Source organism: Mycetomoellerius zeteki, unplaced genomic scaffold (genome assembly GCF_001594055.1).
Source record: "Mycetomoellerius zeteki isolate Tzet28-1 unplaced genomic scaffold, Tzet1.0 scaffold292, whole genome shotgun sequence".
NCBI classification, from domain to species: domain Eukaryota; kingdom Metazoa; phylum Arthropoda; class Insecta; order Hymenoptera; family Formicidae; genus Mycetomoellerius; species Mycetomoellerius zeteki.
In genome coordinates this window covers 565179-584756 of record NW_017257274.1, presented here as the reverse complement: position 1 = coordinate 584756, position 19578 = coordinate 565179, and the positions used below count along the sequence as shown (strand labels likewise).

Below are 19578 nucleotides of genomic sequence, written 5' to 3'. Positions count from 1 at the left end.
TAGCTTATAATGTGGTCAACAAAAAATATCATAGACACAAGACTCAATAATGATAATAAATAATTTATTAAAACCGTATATATGAATACACAACAAGTAAGAATTGGTGCGTACTCGAAATACTGTTATACACTAACTTAATCTGACTGTGAAAGTGAGATATCTCAATTATTAAAATACCCAATATATATTTTATTAAATAGTACAATAAAATATATTGAGGGTTTCGAGGTTTTTAATTCGTTTCTATATTTTTATTAAACGTACATTTTTACGTCGGTTTGTGTACAACGGCTTTAAAATGCACTGGGTGTGCACTAGCTTTGCCAGTGAAAAACGCTATTATCTCAAACAATAATAGTTCTCATGGATAGTAAGGCAGCGTAAACTCTCCTCGTCGAGATTCGCTTAGAGAGGTAGACTTCGAGATATCCTCGGGTTCTCCTGATAGCGTCGATTCGTTCGAGGTGTGCCTCACTTATGTGGACTTCCACGCGTACAAAGTTATACACGCGAATTTCCCGACCCTGTATGCAAATCTCCGCCCGCTACACGTGTTGAGGAGCTTATCAATGGGGGCCATTTACTTGCCGAAATTATTCAATGCGGTTCTTAGCGAGATAATTAGAGAGCATTCCAACGGTTAGCAACAAAATCGGAACCGGGTATATTCCGATAGTATACGTTCCAAGGAACATTTTGGTACCAAAAACTTGCGAGTAACAAATTATTTAAACAATGTTTCAGACGATAAAGTGCTCGGCTCGAGCGCCGATGATGGTAAACTTAATTATTTTTCATGTGTTAGTGTTAGCAAAAAAATCGGAAACGGGTATACTATCGAAATATACCCGGTTCCGATTTTGTTGCTAACCTTAACACATGAAAAATAATTAGTTTATCAGCATCGGCGCTCGAGACGGACGGACGGACGGACTGACTGACGGACGGACGGACGGATGGACGGATGGACGGACGGACCGACAAACCGACGGACGGACGGACGTTACAATAGAAAGAATTCATATAATATCAATCAACAAAAAGAATATTGGCAAAATTTAACAAATGATTTTTTATGTGTTAGGATTAGCAACAAAATCGGAACCGGGTATATTTCGATAGTATACGTTCCAAGGAACATTTTGGTACCAAAAACTTGCGAGTAACAAATTATTTAAACAATGTCTCAGACGATAAAGTGCTCGGCTCGAGCGCTGATGGAATGCTATTCCATGAATGTTATTCAGTATCATAAGATAAACTCGGATATTATGGCCATACAGAAAAGAAATGGCTATAGGTTGTAATTTCTTCAATAATTGCTAAATAGACCACTTTTGTAGGTGACTATTTAATGTTTCGGAATAACTATTACGAAAGCCTGTAATCATCTTTTTTGTATAACTATCTTAGCCATACGAATTTACCTTAATCGCGTTAGATAAAGAAAATCCCACGCACTGAGAGAAACAAAATAGTTGTGGCAACTATTTTTTTAAGCAAAATTGGCAATTATTGTATCTGTAACTAGTTTTATAGAGTAATAGCTACTAATCTAATACTCAATTGTAAAAATATAGTTATGGCAACAGTATTTGTATATTATGAATTGATAGTGAAATAGCACCTCAACATTAAATAGTTACTTACATATTTTTCTATTTTAAACACTTTTTTTAAATAATGTAGGTACATTATATCATACAGTAACTAATTAATCATTGTTGAGATAACTTTAAAAAATACATTCAAAACCTTTTTACTAAAGTCGCTTAGCCTCGAGCAAAACGCACCATCATCACCAGAGGGACGCAGTGGAGTTTAGTTTCTTCTAAGAAGAAACACTCAGCATACAATAAAAGATGCAGCATTGGGTTCAAACTTCGAATATGTATCTCGACAGTGTACACTGTATCTCGATAGTATACAGTTTTTGGTTCTGTATCAAAATTCAGTAATTTTAAAATTTCCACAAGTTATCGATATATATATATATATAAAATTTTAATTATGTAGGTATTACAAAGTTTTAATAAAAACAATAAATGAATTAAGTGAATTAAAATAATATAGTAATATTAATCATTTGTAGTTGATTAATATTACTATATGCAGGTTAATAATACTACATTTTCTTAGTTCATATAATTTATTTAAAATGTTTTTATTAGAATTTTATAATATATAGTTGAGGCGCTATTTAACTATAAATTTATAGTTATTGATTATACAACCTTTTTTTTCTGAGTGCGTATTACGAATTCGTCCTTGCGTGGCTGTCACAGACAAATGACGTTCCTCAAATCGCCGTTAATTTAATTGCGTCCGCTCGGTGGTGTCTAACAATTGCTTCCCTTGAACGATTCATCTTATCTGCTTCCGAAGATTGATTAGTCGTACTCTTCTGTGATTCCGTTCTGGCTGTCGCTCAAATCCCTTAAACGGAATTCCTCCAATAAGCTCAGCTTTTCCCTGCGCGTGAGAGAGATAGGGTGAATATTCCGTACGTCTCTTTGTAAACGTGTGTGTTTGTATGTATGTGTACCGAGTGTCTCTAGAATTACAGAGTTTAGAAAACACACCACACTCGTAAACATCTTTTCATTTGTTCACATACATAGGCTCTTTAAAATGGCAGTACCAATAAAAATATAACCTACGTTCAAAAAACATTTATTTAGAACATTATAGATTCATACATTTATACGCCATTTTAATGCCGATATTCATGGGATCTTATATTTAAGACCGTCTTAAGTACAGTCTTAAGATGTCATAAACTAATCATAAGACGGTATTCAATAATTTGTTTTTATTTTAAGACCGTTTTGAGTAATATCTTGAGATATCAATACAGCCCTCTGATTGGCTCATAATATCTTAAGACTGTACTAAAGATAATCTGAAATATAAGAATCGACTATGAATACCGGCCATAGAGCAGTATTAATTTTTAATATTACTTAAAACTTAAGACGATCTTGAAATAAGAATCGACTATGAATATACTAACTTAGGGGCTTTGATTGAGACGATTGGTCCAAACTTTGTACTCTAAAGACACTAAGTATACCTAGAAACACACATATGAGTGAATATGTGTGTTCGTGTGTGTAGAGGTACATGTAGAACATTATCCTGTGTGCGAAGGAATTCATCGAATTTTTTTGGGATATCTAAAAAGGTCTATTTTTTTCGCTTGGGTAGCTAAACGCGTCGTTAGATCGTTTTATATTTGCGAGCAGCGATCGGCAAATCGCCTTGTCATAGACGAACATTATTCCTCTGCGAATGTACTCTGCGGTATACCTTTGGTGCACCGGACTGTTAGACGCGGTCGTTCGTGAGATGTGCCACATTTAAATCGGATCTGACGAGTACGAGAAATTTGCATATTGTCGTCTACGCTTAGCTGGTAACGCATATCGAGTCCCATAGCGTATGCTGATGGGAATGTTAGTAGAGGCCTTCGCAGTCGCTTAACGTCGAATCGCTGTTAGCTTTGGATGTCTCAAATGGGAGATGAGTGGTGAATCGGCAATCAACATCGCATGTAATTAGTATTCTTTTCAATTTGTTATAAAATTAAGACGAAATATATCTCACTAATTGTGAATTTGAATAATTTTAATTGAAGAAATGAAAAACCAAATTAATTTAATGCAACCTGCGTGTTGCAGATGAGAAACAATTAATACTTTTATCAATTTGTTATGAACCTGATTTAGTCTGAAAGCCTATTTATTTTAATTAAATTTAATTAAATGTGAAGGTAACAATTTTTGTTATAATAGTACTTGTGTGATTCTCTCTGATTTTATCGTAATGTATCATCCAATCTATATCTTTAAGTATAGTAAGAAAAGAAGAAATATTTGATCGATGTTTTCTTTTCTTTACTTCTTACTATTAATACAATATACTGTCATATTTACAAATTATCTACGACAAAATTGTTTCTGCTATTCGTAAACTGCACAATGAGGTGTGCATTCGGTTTAAAGGGGGAGGACTTCTTATCCATTGTCGGCGATACTTAAGGACCGAGACGTCCTTTCTGCAAACTCAATTCAATTTCTCCCCTATTCGTCATGCACTCCATATTTTTTGTAGGAAGAAAAACGTCGAGCGACGGAAAGACACACTGACGTGTGTCTATCTGACGAATAAACGGCGACATGTAATTTAAAATTAATAAATTCGAAACATTAATTGTATTATATCGTTAGAAAGACGGCATTTTCTGACAACAATAGGAATTAATAGCATGTTTACGAATGTTATTTCTTGCACATAACATTGAACTCGCCTCTCTAATACATACATTTATGTTACATAATTTATCATGTAACAACACATTTATCTTATATAATTTATCATATAATATCTGCATGAATGACTATGGAAATTCCTTTCTGACAGTCGACTGTCAGATAATTATATGAACAGTGTCAAATAGACACATCATTTATTGAGCCAGATGCCAACGATACAATAACGCGGCAACTGTCCAAAATTTATTAATTACCCAGTGATCAATTATCGGGATTTACTTCCGATCGTTTTGTTGGTCATACTTCTAACGTCACATTACTCTTTATCTATACATCGCATACTGTGCAGTCTCGTAAGTTTTTCAAATAGCTGTCGAAACTGTGGTTTAAACGATCAAACTTCCGAAACGCTCCGAGATATACACGAAGATATGCGGACACTTCCTATCCGCGATGCTATTGCTCTCAGGGACACCTCATTTGTCTCGCCAAACATCATTCATCGTGTGGAACGATGACGGAACATTTGCTCTATTGCTTCAGGATGAACTATCTTGGAACGTCAGTGTCTCCTTATACATATAGATGAATATGTGAAACCAAGCGACGAGCCGTGCACTGTGACGGTGATCTGTTGCGTATCATATTCGCATGAGTCATCCGTCAAGATTATTTAGCATACTTCGTTCTTGGTGCGAAAAGCAATGCCTCATATTTCTTCCTTTTTCTTTTGAACCGATCATTCTGGATACGGGAGGATAGCTTCAAACGTGATGTAAGTGTTTTTCGAGCGAAAGAATCCTAATTTATCCGAAGAACGTCTTAAAATGCTAATAAATCGAGTCGTATTTCAGAAACAGCGAAAACTAAGTTTTATTGCTTGTGGAATCTTCGATATAACATAATGAAATGTCAAGATGGGCTTTTTTGGCAAAACCAATGATTCACTTTTCCCAATACTAGTAGTAGGTACATGAAAAATGGACAAACTTCTGTCTTTCCTTTAAAACAGACTTTGCCTTCATCTCTTGACAAAGTATTTGCTTTATTCTTATCCGTATGATCGCGTATTCTTTGACGAATACGACTTAAATTTTTCCTAGCAAAGATTTTGTGGTCAAACGAAAATATTCTCAAATTTTCGATCGATATTTTATTTTCGGTTTCCTCTTAGGTATATCTAACTGATGCTAAAATATGGATACAGCAAAGTAATATATCAATAGTGTCGTGACTATTTCTAAGTATCTATATCTCACATGAATAATTTTTAATATCACTCGCGTTAGATTAGCAAAATGTTAACAAATAACATCGCACTTCGTTTGACAAACGGAAAGAACGATGATCGAAGTATCTAAAAATTTAGTTATAGGTCTGAAAATAATTTTATTTGGATCACCAAAATATAAGACTCTCAAAATTCATTGCTATAATGTTAATTGCAATTTTTGCAACTGCATCGTTTAAGTTCTACGTAATTATTGTAATGTTCCAATAAAATTATTTTTAAGTCGGTATTTAGTTAAATTTTTAGATACTTCAGCAAAATAGTTTTTTTCCCTGAATGAGTATAAAAAGTATTTAAGTTTTGCTGGGAAACTAATTTAACTCTTATTAGCACTGATACAAATAACGTCGCTGATACATGCAGAAATGTTAAGAATTGATGTGAAATGGAATCATCGCCAATAGAGCGAGGAGAGATTCGTGATATCTATTGTATCAGAATAGATTAATTTTGAATTATCGTCCCGATTTATGCACATTGCGAACTATTCGAATAGAATTTTAGCGATTTGATTAGCACTCGACGGAGTTAGCCAAAAATTTTCCACGTGAGTCAAATTCACTCACGCTCGAAGACGATGTACTTTTTGCCAGGAGTACGTTGACAAGAGTAGGAAGGGTTGACGAGACAGAAAAATGTCTGGAAATGTTCTCTTTCCATGCGAGCTGAACATTTACGACTTCATAACTTTTTAGGAAGCACGAAGTTTTTCTCGTCAAGTGCGTTGCACGTGTAGAGAATTTTCTAAGGGTACATCCATGAAGAGGAACAACCCTGTTTTCACGCGACTTGAATACTTTCACTGTCTTCAGTGTGAATACGTGTCATAAAGGCAGTTTTTACACTGATTCAGCTAAAATGTATAAGCCGAATATATTCCGAATTATTGAAAACCAAGCAAAAAAAGAGTATTACTTTTTCTCGGTCAAAAAAAATTTCTCATATCATGTACAGTTTGAGAATTAAATATATATGTAGTATATATTTGACACGTTATAGATACACATCTATCGACTTGAGAAAAGATTGCATTGTGGATTGCGCCAGCAATTCTATTACCTAACTTCATAATGTAAAAAAATTGACAAGGTATCGACAAAGAATATCGTTGCGCGTAAACAATTCACGCGCAGAAGAGGGCATTGCTTTTAAATTTCTTATGCGAGAGGGCAAAAGTTTCCGCGAACTCGACGCTGTAAAATGCCCGGCTTTGCTTTTCATAGGTATCAGAATTCCCTGGATTCCTCTATCTATAGCGATTGTAAAATTTAGTGCGTTTTCGGGAACTTTGGATATAAAGTCGGAAATTTTACAACGCGGCTTAGGTTTTCGACGAATTTCCTTGTGAAATTTTATTTCACGCGAGTTATCGCTTGAATTATTATCACGAAACTTTTTCGTCGGCCAATACGCGATTTTTTTATGAACTCCCTGAGATATAAATCGAGAGAATAGAAAATTTTAAAACGTTTCACTGAAAATCCCTCACCGCAAAAGTTTCAGAAAGGTTTTTGCCTACAATTTTAATGACTCGTTATTATTGTATGCTTAGAAAATATGAGAATAAAATAAACAAGAAAGGTGCAAAATTTTTTATATTTTAAATCTTTGACGAACTTACTTATTTTTATGTATGTCTAATTATATTGATGTTATGTATAATTTTTTCTGTATCTCATATTTCTTACTTCTTTGTTGCCACACTTTTTTGCTACTTTATCATATCGGATTTATCATATTGTGAGATTTACTAATTTTCTGTTATTAACTAAATATCAATATGTGAAATTATCTAGTATACATAATATTATAGTTTTGATGTTTTGAATATATAAAAAAATTAAAATATTAATTATATATTTGTCTTAATCATTATTTGTATATTACATTTTTTGCATTATAAAAAGGTAGCGTTTGCAAAATGCACCTCAATTTTTTCGCTTGGGTCAATTCGATTCATGTGTGGCAAATTATAGTAAAGATTTAAGTAACAAGATGTTATTAAATTAGATTTATAATAATAATCTTTTTTATTAAACATAAAGATTTAGTTAGTATTACAAATTAACAGAGTACATAATTATATAATTCATTTAATTTATTTTAACTATTTGCGTATCAATATTTGATCAGAAAATTATGCGACGATATTATCATGATATTATCATGTAATATTTTTTTTTTCTCAATGAGATTTTTTCTCGGCTTGTATTGAATTAACTCTAACGCAGTTTCGTTTAGGAGCAGATATGGAAGCTGAGCTGGAAAAATGTGATAATAACTCTTATCCTTCGTCTATTTGAGATTTACGATCAGCAATTACGAACAAGTATATAAATACGTTTCCTGGTGATAATTCGATAATACGGCGTTCGTTGTTTCTTCGTTTTCGCTTTCGCGCTTTGTACGAGAGAGAGTTCTTAGGTAATAAACTACGAATAAACGGCGGATATACCCGTAGGACTCTTAGTTTGCTATATAATCGCGTGAGAGCAAAATAACGACTTTCATTCAACACGGAGCTTTAAGGATCTAATAACGCGATGTAATAAGTATGAAAAGAATATATGTACACAACGAAATCTTCAGCGCGAGAATATGTGGAACAAAATTATAACGAAGACTTTATCCCATGAGTTATCAGCATAGCATATAATAGCATATAATAGCAATATCAAATATATTTAACAAAAGAAATTGGAAAAAATAAGGACAATAGGAGTCAGGCGCAGAAGACGTCGCGCAAATAATACACTCAGAATAAAGCGTAAAATTTCTTTATTCTATTAAATGCGTTTACATGTTTCAGTTCACTTTTGAGCCTTCTTCAGAGACAACACAAACTAACATATATAAACTGTGAATAAAAGTTATCTTGTCATGGTGAGCTCCCCTACATCGAGAATACAAGGTAGTATAAATGCCAGAAATTAAACCCAAATAAGAATGAAAGAAAAAGAAAAAAGAAATATTGGAAATATCGAAATAGAGAATATGGAAAACTATTATAATTTATCAAAAAACTTTAAGATTATAATTAATTATCTCGACGCTCACCATGATCACAAAGCACCATATCGCAAACATTACTATTAATAATTCAAAAACCGGTTCTTGAAATGTTGGCCAGTCAGTATCAGACACAGTGAATCACTTTTAGATTTAGCTAGTATTTTTCGAGATTACAAAATCTAACATTAAAACGTTAATCCAAGAAAATGAAAGTTGGAAAGTAATAAAAAATCACGCCAGAAAGACTCATTACTCTGTACGAGCGACACTGATTGACCAGGCGCGACAACAATTCGACCTTTTATAGCTCTATAATTGGGAGGTAGGCCTTGAGAAGTCCCTTCATATCCATCTGCAAGTTGAGTCAGTGCGTCTGTCTCCTGATGAATATCATCTCCGAAATCAATCTCTTCCTGTAGTGTGGTTCTTCGTCCAATATTGTAACGTTGTCCCAATCAAAAGAGACAATCCTGCTTGTGTATCTTCGGAAGTAGGCCCCGGAAGTATTCCATCATTACATAACAAACTTCTATATGTGGAATTAGATATATACTTTTCTTCCTTCCAACTAACTAATAAAGCGCGTAAGCGTTACAATTCTCCTCGTCGGATCCATTTTAATGATTTCATAAGTATTCTCATCCTGAAGCATCTCATTTACCTTGGAAATATACACTTGTCTATTCAATGCTACCGTCACACTACCCTTATCCGCACTAGTAAAAATAACCCTGTCATTCAGATCCCTTAAAAAAATCCTAGTGTCTTTCGCTAGCTGTGACAAATTAGTTGTAACAACCTCCTGTCTATCTCCGTATGATGTAGGGGACCCGAAGCTAAGTTATTCAGAACAGGTAGTGAGTGGTTCGAGATCGAGATCCGTTCGTCAATGGGCAATTTGTAAATGTTACTTTCAATACATTTGAAATCAGGTCAACCGTTAAATTTAATCTATTATTCAAAGGTAAGGCAAAGTTATCTCTTAATTGTAAAAAGTTCTGTATATTTGGAAGTATGGAGTTGATAGATTCACGAACCAGCTATTCCTTTGTGAGGTAAATGAAGGAGAAGGAATCAATGGAAGAAAGGGCTGAGGATCAATCTCTTTTAAATTAAAATATCTCTCTAAACTAAAATATATTTAAATTTGAAAATTAGTTGAGGATTGCAAGACAAAAAAGAAGTTATTATATAAGCAATATTTTAATTAGGAAATAGTGTATGTTTTAACATAATACATTTTTACACGCTATTTACAATGTAACATATGTAAATAATATACAATAAAATACCTGCATCCAGAAACATTTAATTCTAAGCAAAAAATATCCAAATAGAACAAATGAATGAAGGTCATTATAATTATGAATAAAACCGCACCATTTTTCTACATTTTTCTTGTTAAATTTTCACTTTTTGCTTGCTCGATCTCTAAAATTCTCGATCAGTTCATTTTCCATTCAACGTGTGGTCTCTCTGTGAATCACCGAAGTTTCTTACTATGTCAAGACTGTTTCTAATGCCGGTGCAATTAGGCTGTTTACTTTGCGAAAAAGGCACGGTAAACTTGCGACGATTTTTCAGGAATCACGCGAGGACTCCAATCAAGTCGAAGAGTCCCAATGGACACTGCGGTTGGTACTTGGAGCAGTTTCCATTGCGGCCGACCAGCTCGGCCTCAATAACATCTCGCGGCAATCCCTCGTATCTCGAAGTACTCGGACTGAAAGCAGAGAATTCTCTAATATAATTAAATCGCAGCGACTTATTGTCTTTCAGCACTTACAGTAACTTTTTAGAAATAGTAAACATTAATTAGCAATTATTAATAACGAATAGAATAAAAGATAGTATATTTTTTAAAATTATTTTAAGAGGATTTCTCAAAATTTCAATAAGATATAATAATTAAAATATATTATCTTCTAATGGAGAAGATTTAAAAACTGCTTTTTGAGAAGAATGGGAGTCTATTTCACCAACTATCACATACGAAACCTAATACAATCAATTCATTAAAGATTATGAGCTGTGATTAATGCCAATGATTTTTCTATAAAACATTGAATTAATATATTATTTAAATTAAAAAGAAATATACAAATACTTTTTGTTTGAAATAATATATAATTTTTTATGTTAGAAATATTTAAGATATATTTGGATTATTATATTTCTTTATTTATAATAATTTTAAGAAACATACCATATGTTGTATTCATTATTAATATATTAATATAATAAATTGCTATAATTAAGGTTTGTTGTCTACAAATAAGGCTTTTGTTTACAAAAATCTCTATTTTTTTTATACTCATTCATATAGTAATCTTTTTTACATACATATAAGATTTACAGCTTTAAAACAACCCATATAGGATCGCCAACAGTTACAACGGAACCAACGCTTAGCCAACGCTATGACAGTCAACTGACGGTCAAGATTCTATCAACCTATACTGGACCATCACTGCCAAATGATTGGCTGTTAAATGACGGCCAAGGTTCTATCAACCAGTACTGGACCATCACTAGCAAATAACTAGCTGTCAAATGATGGACAAAGTTTTGTCAGCCAGTACTAAGCCATTACTGGCAAATGATTGACTAAAATGACTGGGCCGATACCATCTGTCAGTACTGGGTCAGTAATTTGTTAATATTACGCCAGTACCTGAACTGTGGCAATCAATAATGGCCCAGTACTGGGCTAATTGTAAAACTCTATATGAGAAGGGACTTTTTTTCATTTTCAAAGGAGATACAAAGATTTTAAAAAAGATAAGAAGAAGTAATGAACATTTATTACCTTTTCGCAATGTCGCGTGCCCTGGCAATTAAACACTTACGAAGATTTTAGAGAATCTCGTCTGAGAACTTCTCTAAAAACGCTTTTATCTTGATTCTACCGAAAATCACGACGCTATATCGTTATAATTATCTTTTTCAGCGTTTGGGGAATTTAGTCAAAAACTTCCATCAGGAATGTACACGTCCGATAACGCATTCTCGTATATTCGAGAATAATGACCTGAAGGAAAACCGTATCTATGGGTTTCTTTCGTAATCGAACGACCTTTATTCATCCGTCCTCTCTTGGAGTTTTTCGCTTGGGAAGCATTGTAAGCCTCTATGGTAAAAACAACTCCCTCATCTTGCATAGCAATCGTCATTTTGAGAAAAACCGATTTCACCGGCCCAATTTTTATATCGTCTTTTGTTACAGCGATGCGATCGGTTTATTGGAGTTTTATTTCGACCTCTCGTCCTTTTTTTTCTCCTCCCACCCTTCCTTTTATGCGAGTTCCCTTTCTCGATGAGAGACGATAAATCTTGAATATCCTGCGTGCTGGAAAACGAACCGAATGAAAAATATTTCCCTTCACGATAATGTTTCGCGAGTTTTTTTCCGAGTTTGCAAGAGTGAAGTTGGATCCCAGGATACGTTCTGAAATATCCGATAGGTGGTATCGCTTCGTGCTTTCCGACCTCAGGTCGCTGGAGTGTCGGGCGTTTCGAAAAGTTTATTACTGGTTTTATTAAAATTTAAGAACGCTGCGCATAACTTCGCGACTTCGTTATCTCGTACAGACCGAATGAAGTTATTCGACATTTCTTACCGAAGAAAATAATGAAAAAGTGCAGTATATACATACAAGTGTTTGCCAAATCTTCCCTCCAAACTGCAACGCAGAAATTGTAATATTAAACGAACGACAGGAAGTGTCTATCATTATTGTATTGAGATATTATAGATGACTATTTCTCTCGCCGTTGTTCATTTCATCGTATCTCTATCTTCTCTGGTTTCTCGTGACTTGTAGCGATCGGCGATTCGCCAAGAAAAATCTTTCCCAAAGCGGCAGTTCACGGAAAGAGACACGGAATTCCCTTGTAATTTCGCGTTTCTTCTGAGAGTCGAAAGGAGATGAGGACGCATCCGAGCCGGGTGTAATAATGTATCAACGTTACCAAGCAACCTGGCGCTAACAACGAAGATATGAAACCAGCACTCTTTGTGTTCCTTTTTTTTCTCTTTGCTGCTCTTGCGTGGATGAGCGAGGAACCGCGCATTGTCGTTATCATCGCCGCAACGCGACGATGCGAGGAGTTGCGTATTTTGTGTCGGGATACAAAAATCTTAAAGAGACGACCGTACCGTTCTCGTCGTTTGTGTACCTTGCACGCTGCATCTTCCGCCCCAGATCCGAGAAGGGTCGTTAGCAGAACTCGCTCTAATGGCTAGACGAGAAGACTAATATCCGAGGGATCGAAGAGTCTCGTCTCAACCGTGGATTCAACCGTGAAATGTTTTATATGAGAAATAGTTAAATGCTCTTCGGGGAGTTTCAGCTTATTTACATGCGTTCGTCCGCAATGAGACGTATGCTTATTTGCATAATAGAACAAAAGCATATAGAACGCGAAAGTAGAAGGAAAAACTCGCGGCGCATCCACATTTCGCAGACGCAATATGCGATTCATTCAACGTATTATGCAATTGTGCGCCTCACGTAGGTGACTTTTCATTCTTTCGTCGCGGCGTCGACAACGACGATGTCATTTTCACCCCGAGGGTGTGTCCTTTATTCATACGTTCCTGGTTGGAGAATATTATTCTCTCGCGAGAGAAGGGTCGAAACCGAGCCGAGCGGATGCGCGTCTCTATATAGGGTGGGCGAAGGTTGCTGCGAGGAAGCCAAATTTGCTTTTCCATGGCGCGTATCTACTCCAATTTGCAACGCCTTGAAACGCCGCATTTTCAGAAGAAAAAAGAAGCCCGCGAGTGACGCCCCTATTCCTTCTTTCTTTCCCTTGTTTCTTTTTGCAGAAAGAGAGAAAATCATGTCTGCAGTCTTTTTGGCCCGTTTTACACGTTGGTTGACCGAACAATACCGTGTAATGCACGGGGGAAGAAATTCAACCGTGAGTTTATAACCCAGGTTTTATCTCTGAAAATGAAGTTGTGTACAAATTGTTTTATACGAGTTCTTCCTGAATAATAAAGGTATTGAGACTCGTTATTAAAAGAATTATTCCTTTGCTATTATTACCGAGCTATGAGAAACATAACTTATTTTGAAAAACGTAGCTATAATAATGTTAATTTTAAACGTCATATTACAGGAAATTACTGCTAGGGCTATAAGGCATGTATTTGAAATACTTTTATTTAGAAGACAACATTTGTAAGATAATTGTATTTTGTATTTCAAATACTAAGATTGATTGCAATCTTATTATTTGAATTACAAAATACAAAAAATTTTCAATTTTAAAAACTTTCGATTTTAAATATAAAATACGTAATACTTTCATGTGCTTCACTGAAGTACAAAATATAAAATACATTTGTATTGCAAATACTTTTAAATAAAAGTATTTCAAACATACATGTCCAGTCTTGACCATTGCGGTATAGCACACTCTGCAATTCGATTGCTTAATAACTTTCATAAAAGTGAACATATAATATATTATAAATTTTTTTTCTATCGAAACGTCAAAAATTAAGGAACATACACCGTTAAATTCATAATGTCAAATTATACTCATTGTCAGTTTGAGTTATTTTTAATCATTTCTCTAAGTCGCTGTTGCTCCAATATGTCGTTAATTTAACTAAAACAATGGAGTTTAATGATTTAACTCAAGAAACTTGTTAAAATTGACTTAAATTTAGTTTATTATTTACTAAATGCATACGTTTTAATATAATAAAATGATGTTTACTTTGAAACTAACTACAGAAATGGATTGATTCACATTTTGGCAAATGGAAGTTAAAAATAACAAAATGTTATTTAACTCAAGGAATTGAGTTACCATTATTCCTTTGATATTTAACAGTGTAATGATACCAAGCAAAAGTATCTTTATTAATAAAAAAGTTATAAGTAATAGAAAAAGCATTGGAAAAGTATTGGAAAAAGAACACCAGATATGAGCTATATCGAAAAAACATTTAAGAATTAAAGAACAGCCGAGAATTTATGACATTTGTAATTTTTCCGAACATAGAAGTTCATCAAAGTTTCTCTCTACATTCTTTTAGTAATAAAAAGTAATTTGCTTCACTCTGGCGTCACTATCTCTTTAAAGTGAAATAATTTGCAACTAAAAACAGAGTTATACGAAAAGGAATAATTTTAACTGTGTATTATTTTAACCAAATAATGATATCATGAATTTATCATAAAGTTTCGTCATCGTTAATGTCAACGGTAGAACTTACGTGAAGATCACGTGCATGATGTCACCGATCAACCCATTGTGTTGGAGCGGAAATTCCGAGGTCTCGCAGATTGCTCTCAGTAGACACTCCCTTCCGGAATACCCGGAGCTAAAGCAAAAAGAGAAAAATCAAGAAAAGCTCACGGCGAGACGCGGAATTCGAAGGAGGTTGAGGAGGAATGAGAGAAGATCGCACGGCCTCAGCAACAATTGTTTACTTTACGCCTTACGAGTCTCTAAATACTGGAAGATTCATATGCATACGTAATTGGTAGGTACCTATGTATATTCGCGTCGAGCAATGTAACGTAATTCCCAGACGCCCTAAATGCTCGTAAAATGAAACTGGGAGTGCATTCGCCTCGAATCTCTTCGTTGATTTCCTTTCTATTCGCCACAGCGTCTGGGAAATTTCTCTCGCTCGCAAGATCAACACTGATTCAATAATTGATCGATTTTAATTGCGTCATGCATGCCAATTGAAATTGGGTGATTTACGACATACTAATTCAATGATAGCTGGTTCAACGATAACTTTTATCTACTTTGTCGAAATCCATCAGTATCAGACGTCAAACATTAGGAGAGGAAGTATCAAATGCGATTACAGCCCGAAATGAGGAAATAGAAGTAGATAAAGTTTCATAATAACCAAGAATGTATAAAGAAAATTTGTTTTTATTTGTAGTTCACGATTGCGTTAGTCTTCAATTTTATTATTATATAATGACAATATCAGTAGATTATTTAACAAACGGTTGGATTGGATATTTTTAGTTCGAGAAAGCACGAATATCTTACGATGTCATTATAGATCAGCTATTCCAGAATTTTAGATTAGATAGAACATGAATACCGTAAGGCAGTATGGAAGGATTATCCACGAAAGGAAGATCCACGTGCTCATAATGCGCAATTGTTTGTTTGCAAACTTGCCTCTCAAATTTACTTTCCAGAACTCGATAGATTGTGGCTCTCTCGATATTCCTCTTCCTCCTTTTTAGTCCCGTCCAGGGCTCGAGAGATGTTATGTTTGGCGGTAAAACGTAGTTAGCCTCGAAGAAGTAGGATAGTGAGATCGAACTTAGAGGATGCTCGAGTGGCACCGCGAGAGCGACGAAGATCTAGGAAATGTTAATCGCATAATCGCCGCACGATTTCATTTCTACAGTGGACTATTCTCGGAATTGGGAAAGTTTTAAGAGAACAAGATCTTTTTTTCTCTCTCTCTCTCTCTCTCTCTCTCTCTCTCTCTCTCTTTCAAAATTAAGATTCTGATAAAGGAAACTTATAATAATAAAATATGAGAAGAAAGAAAGAAATATACATATATATATATATATATAATAATTTTTTCATTAATATATTCAAAAGATAATTAAAATATGTTCAAATATATTAAGCAAATGTATTAATATAACAGCAAAAATATATATTAAGTAACAACAATCACATGTAATTATATCGTCACTAATCCAATTTATTGATACGAAATGTTAGTAACAATATTTTTACATATTTATACTCACACCCATATTACTGTTTTTTGGAAATGTCAAACTTCTAATAGGCCGATGCAAAATTTTTGCAATATCCGAGTTTGCCACCTTTGTTAGCACAAGATGCGACGTCAGTACAAAATTAAATACAAAAAATCTGCAATTCAGTAAATTCGTTTTGGATTAGACATAATGAAAATTCGTTTTAGTAAAGAGTAAGTAAATTATTATAAACATATATTATTACTTTCCCTCTTTCTTTTCTCTTCTGCCTATTTTACTTTGTGATATTTTTTTCTTGTTCGAAAGTTAATAAATTAGATTAGTATTAGTCAAGTTTATTAATTTAATACTTATCCGATAATAAATTGAAAAAAAATTTGAATTGTCAAGCTTACAAGATTTTCTCTGACTGGCAACACATGGCAGGTGAGATTCCTTTCAATCTGTAGACTTCAGAACTTTGCACTGATTTCAGTCACCGAAAAATCACTTTGTGACATTATGCAGAAACGGTCTGCAAGCGTCACTCTGTATACAGTTATGACTGATGAACGTTAATCTGGCGTGCATACATAAACCTTTTTGTATTAATTAGTTTGCCATCTCTTCGAACGGGATATTGATATGTTGAAAATTTTACGATTATTATGGCAATTTGAAATTATCATAAATGTTAAAATGAAGAAAACATTTTTCATGACAATTAATGACGTCGCATGAATTTTTTAATGAAATGAATCATCGAGTGATGAATGTAATTCTTTCAAGAACTCTGGCAATTTTTATTTCCTGAAATCCGAAAGTACATAATATTTAAATAAAAAAAGCGGTACTAATGAAAATAATGTGATAACAATGATAAAACATCATAATATACAGTATTTTTTTATTTAATACAAGTAAAATGCAATGTGAGCCATCGCGGATATTGATGCGTACATGAAATATGCAATAGATACGATTGTGTGATATACAATTGTATATATCGAATTATGAATATTTAATGTGCACACCAATATCCACGAGACTCACATAGGCATTTTATTTGTATTAGAATAGATTTGTTCTTGAAGCTAAAGAGAGAGATACTAATATTGCTATTTTATTTTATTTCAATTTTTCATTTAAGATATCATATAATAGTGAAACAAAATCAATTCAATTATTTGGATTTTCTAGATAAATAATATTGGACATTTCAAATTGGAATAAATCTTCCATACGTAATTAATAATTCTCCACTCTCAGACTTCATTTCGGTTTGTTTGAAATGCTGATTAAGGTTTTTAATATCCTTCTGCAGATATCGCGTTGTATAAATTTTATTTTATATATTATAGATAAATAGTAGATTAGAGATGAAATAAATTGCAAAATTGTAAAGCAACAATATTTTAATATCGTATAAAATTCTTTTTGTTTATAATACTTATATTATTCTTTAGTACCATGCATTTAACTTTTTCTATAATGAGATATTCAAACGTATAAAAAGAACAATTATTAAAATGTTACCTGATTTCCAATGAACACATTTTCAAAAACAGATAGATTTTAGATGTTACATTCTCTTTTAAGAACAATTAAATTAAGATTATTTTTACAAAATTGCTTTTACCTAGAAAGATAAATCCATACAACTTACATATTTACAGACAGAATACATAGATATTGATTTCTCTCTTTTAATTATATTTAAATTCATTTACATATAATATTCCACAAATTCTTAAATTGTTCTGATAATGAATGATGAAGAATTCCACAAATTCTCAAATTGGCTTGTGATCTTTCTTTCATAAAATTTTTGTAATTATAATTATTGAGCATTAGATTAATTTTATATATTTATTAAAAAACGTCTGTTATATATGTTAATTTAGGCTTACTTTATTTTTATTTTTATTTGTATCTTTGTATTAGTATGTAATATCACATATGTACATTAAATTAGTTATTTTGGTTCGTAGCCCTTCTTAACATATTCTCATTTTTTATTACTTGAGTCATAATCATGTATTTTTATATACTTATTTAAATTGTTCTGATCTGATAATGGACGCTCCTGCAATTAAATTTATACAGAAAGAATCATGTTTTTCGAATACGCGATACAGAGACAGACAGATTATCAGCGTTATCGTGTCCCTTGTAAATATTGGCGTAACGTTTCTCGACGCGTTTCAACGTGAAGAAATGGTTTGCGAGCTCTCGCACCAAGCGTTTAATTAAATTTGCATAGGTACTCTTCGGACTTCGGGATTTGTTTGCTCCGGGAGGGTGGGTTATCGTCCATAATTCTCAGTTACGTGCTGAAACGCAATTATGATCTCTCTCTTTTACAATGCGTCAGACTTTGCGGCAACGGGGCAGTCGCGATTAAAGAAATCCACAAGAGCGACTGCGCATTACGCGAAGGTAGAGTGCAGCTGCGGCTTAAACCGCGCGTATATAAATGAGCCTATCCTCCCTATGGCGTGGCCATAGCGGATTAGCGTTCGCTTTTAATTTCCCTTCGCATTTTATCTCGGTTTTTATTTTCCTGTTTTCCTCTTGCGCGTTGTGTCGCATCGCGTCATGTCGTGCGCGTCGAAGAACGGTTTCCGCACTCGTGGAACGAAAGCGCGGTACAAGAACCACGAACGCATAGCGAACGGGACGATAATGAAGCTTCATAATACGCGGCGAATCATGGGAAAGCGGCGCGGGTAATTAAACGCGAAGCGGACGCGGCTTAATGAAACGCAACGAATGCGAAGTCACGTATTTTTAAGAGATGCGATTAACGTTCGTGTCTCCGCGCCGCGAAGATAAGCGTCGTGAGGATATAAAGCGGTGGATTTATGCAAGAGCGAGAGCTAATTGATGTAAACGTATTAGTTACCCGCCGCGAGTCGCTGTAAAGATGTAAAGAGGATTGTCTAAAGCCCATTCTACAATTGCATAAACGTAGTAAGTTATTGTAATTGTAAGAATTGACTAATCACAGCCGAATATGCATTTATATCTCTGAGGAAAATATTTGACTGTAATTGATCAATTCTTACAACTACAACCACTTGCAACTGCGTTTACGTAATTGTATTGGGTTTAAGGGAATGCTGGAGTCGTCTGTAATACCAAAGAAACGCACATTTCATACTTTTTCATTTTCTTCGTTTTTCTTATATAGGTAGAATAAAAAGTCCTCCAAAATAAGAGAAAAAATGCAAATAGTTGTGGGAAACAACAAACCTGTGTGGAAAACAAAAAAATATGTAAA

General features: G+C 33.9%; 1 protein-coding gene across 1 annotated transcript; it reads right to left on the bottom strand.

Annotated features, from left to right (window-relative positions):
* Positions 1-10058: 10058 nt before the first annotated feature.
* LOC108724346 (uncharacterized) lies at positions 10059-17356 on the bottom strand. The gene is made up of 5 exons (XM_018450683.1): positions 17349-17356; positions 16344-16470; positions 15751-15938; positions 14816-14923; positions 10059-10303 (listed from the first exon to the last, which is right to left on the bottom strand). The coding sequence occupies exons 1-5, from the start codon at positions 17354-17356 to the stop codon at positions 10168-10170; spliced, it is 567 nt and encodes a 188-aa protein (XP_018306185.1). The 3' UTR covers positions 10059-10167.
* Positions 17357-19578: the final 2222 nt, after the last annotated feature.

What these genes read in the sequence shown, in the direction of transcription:
- LOC108724346 (XM_018450683.1), bottom strand. An exon ending in CTGGAAAGTAAATTTGAGAG is followed by an intron (nt 14,924 to 15,750) that starts GCAAGTTTGCAA and finishes TTTTTGCTTTAG; the next exon opens with CTCCGGGTATTCCGGAAGGG. An exon ending in ATCATGCACGTGATCTTCAC is followed by an intron (nt 10,304 to 14,815) that starts GTAAGTTCTACC and finishes CTCTGCTTTCAG; the next exon opens with TCCGAGTACTTCGAGATACG.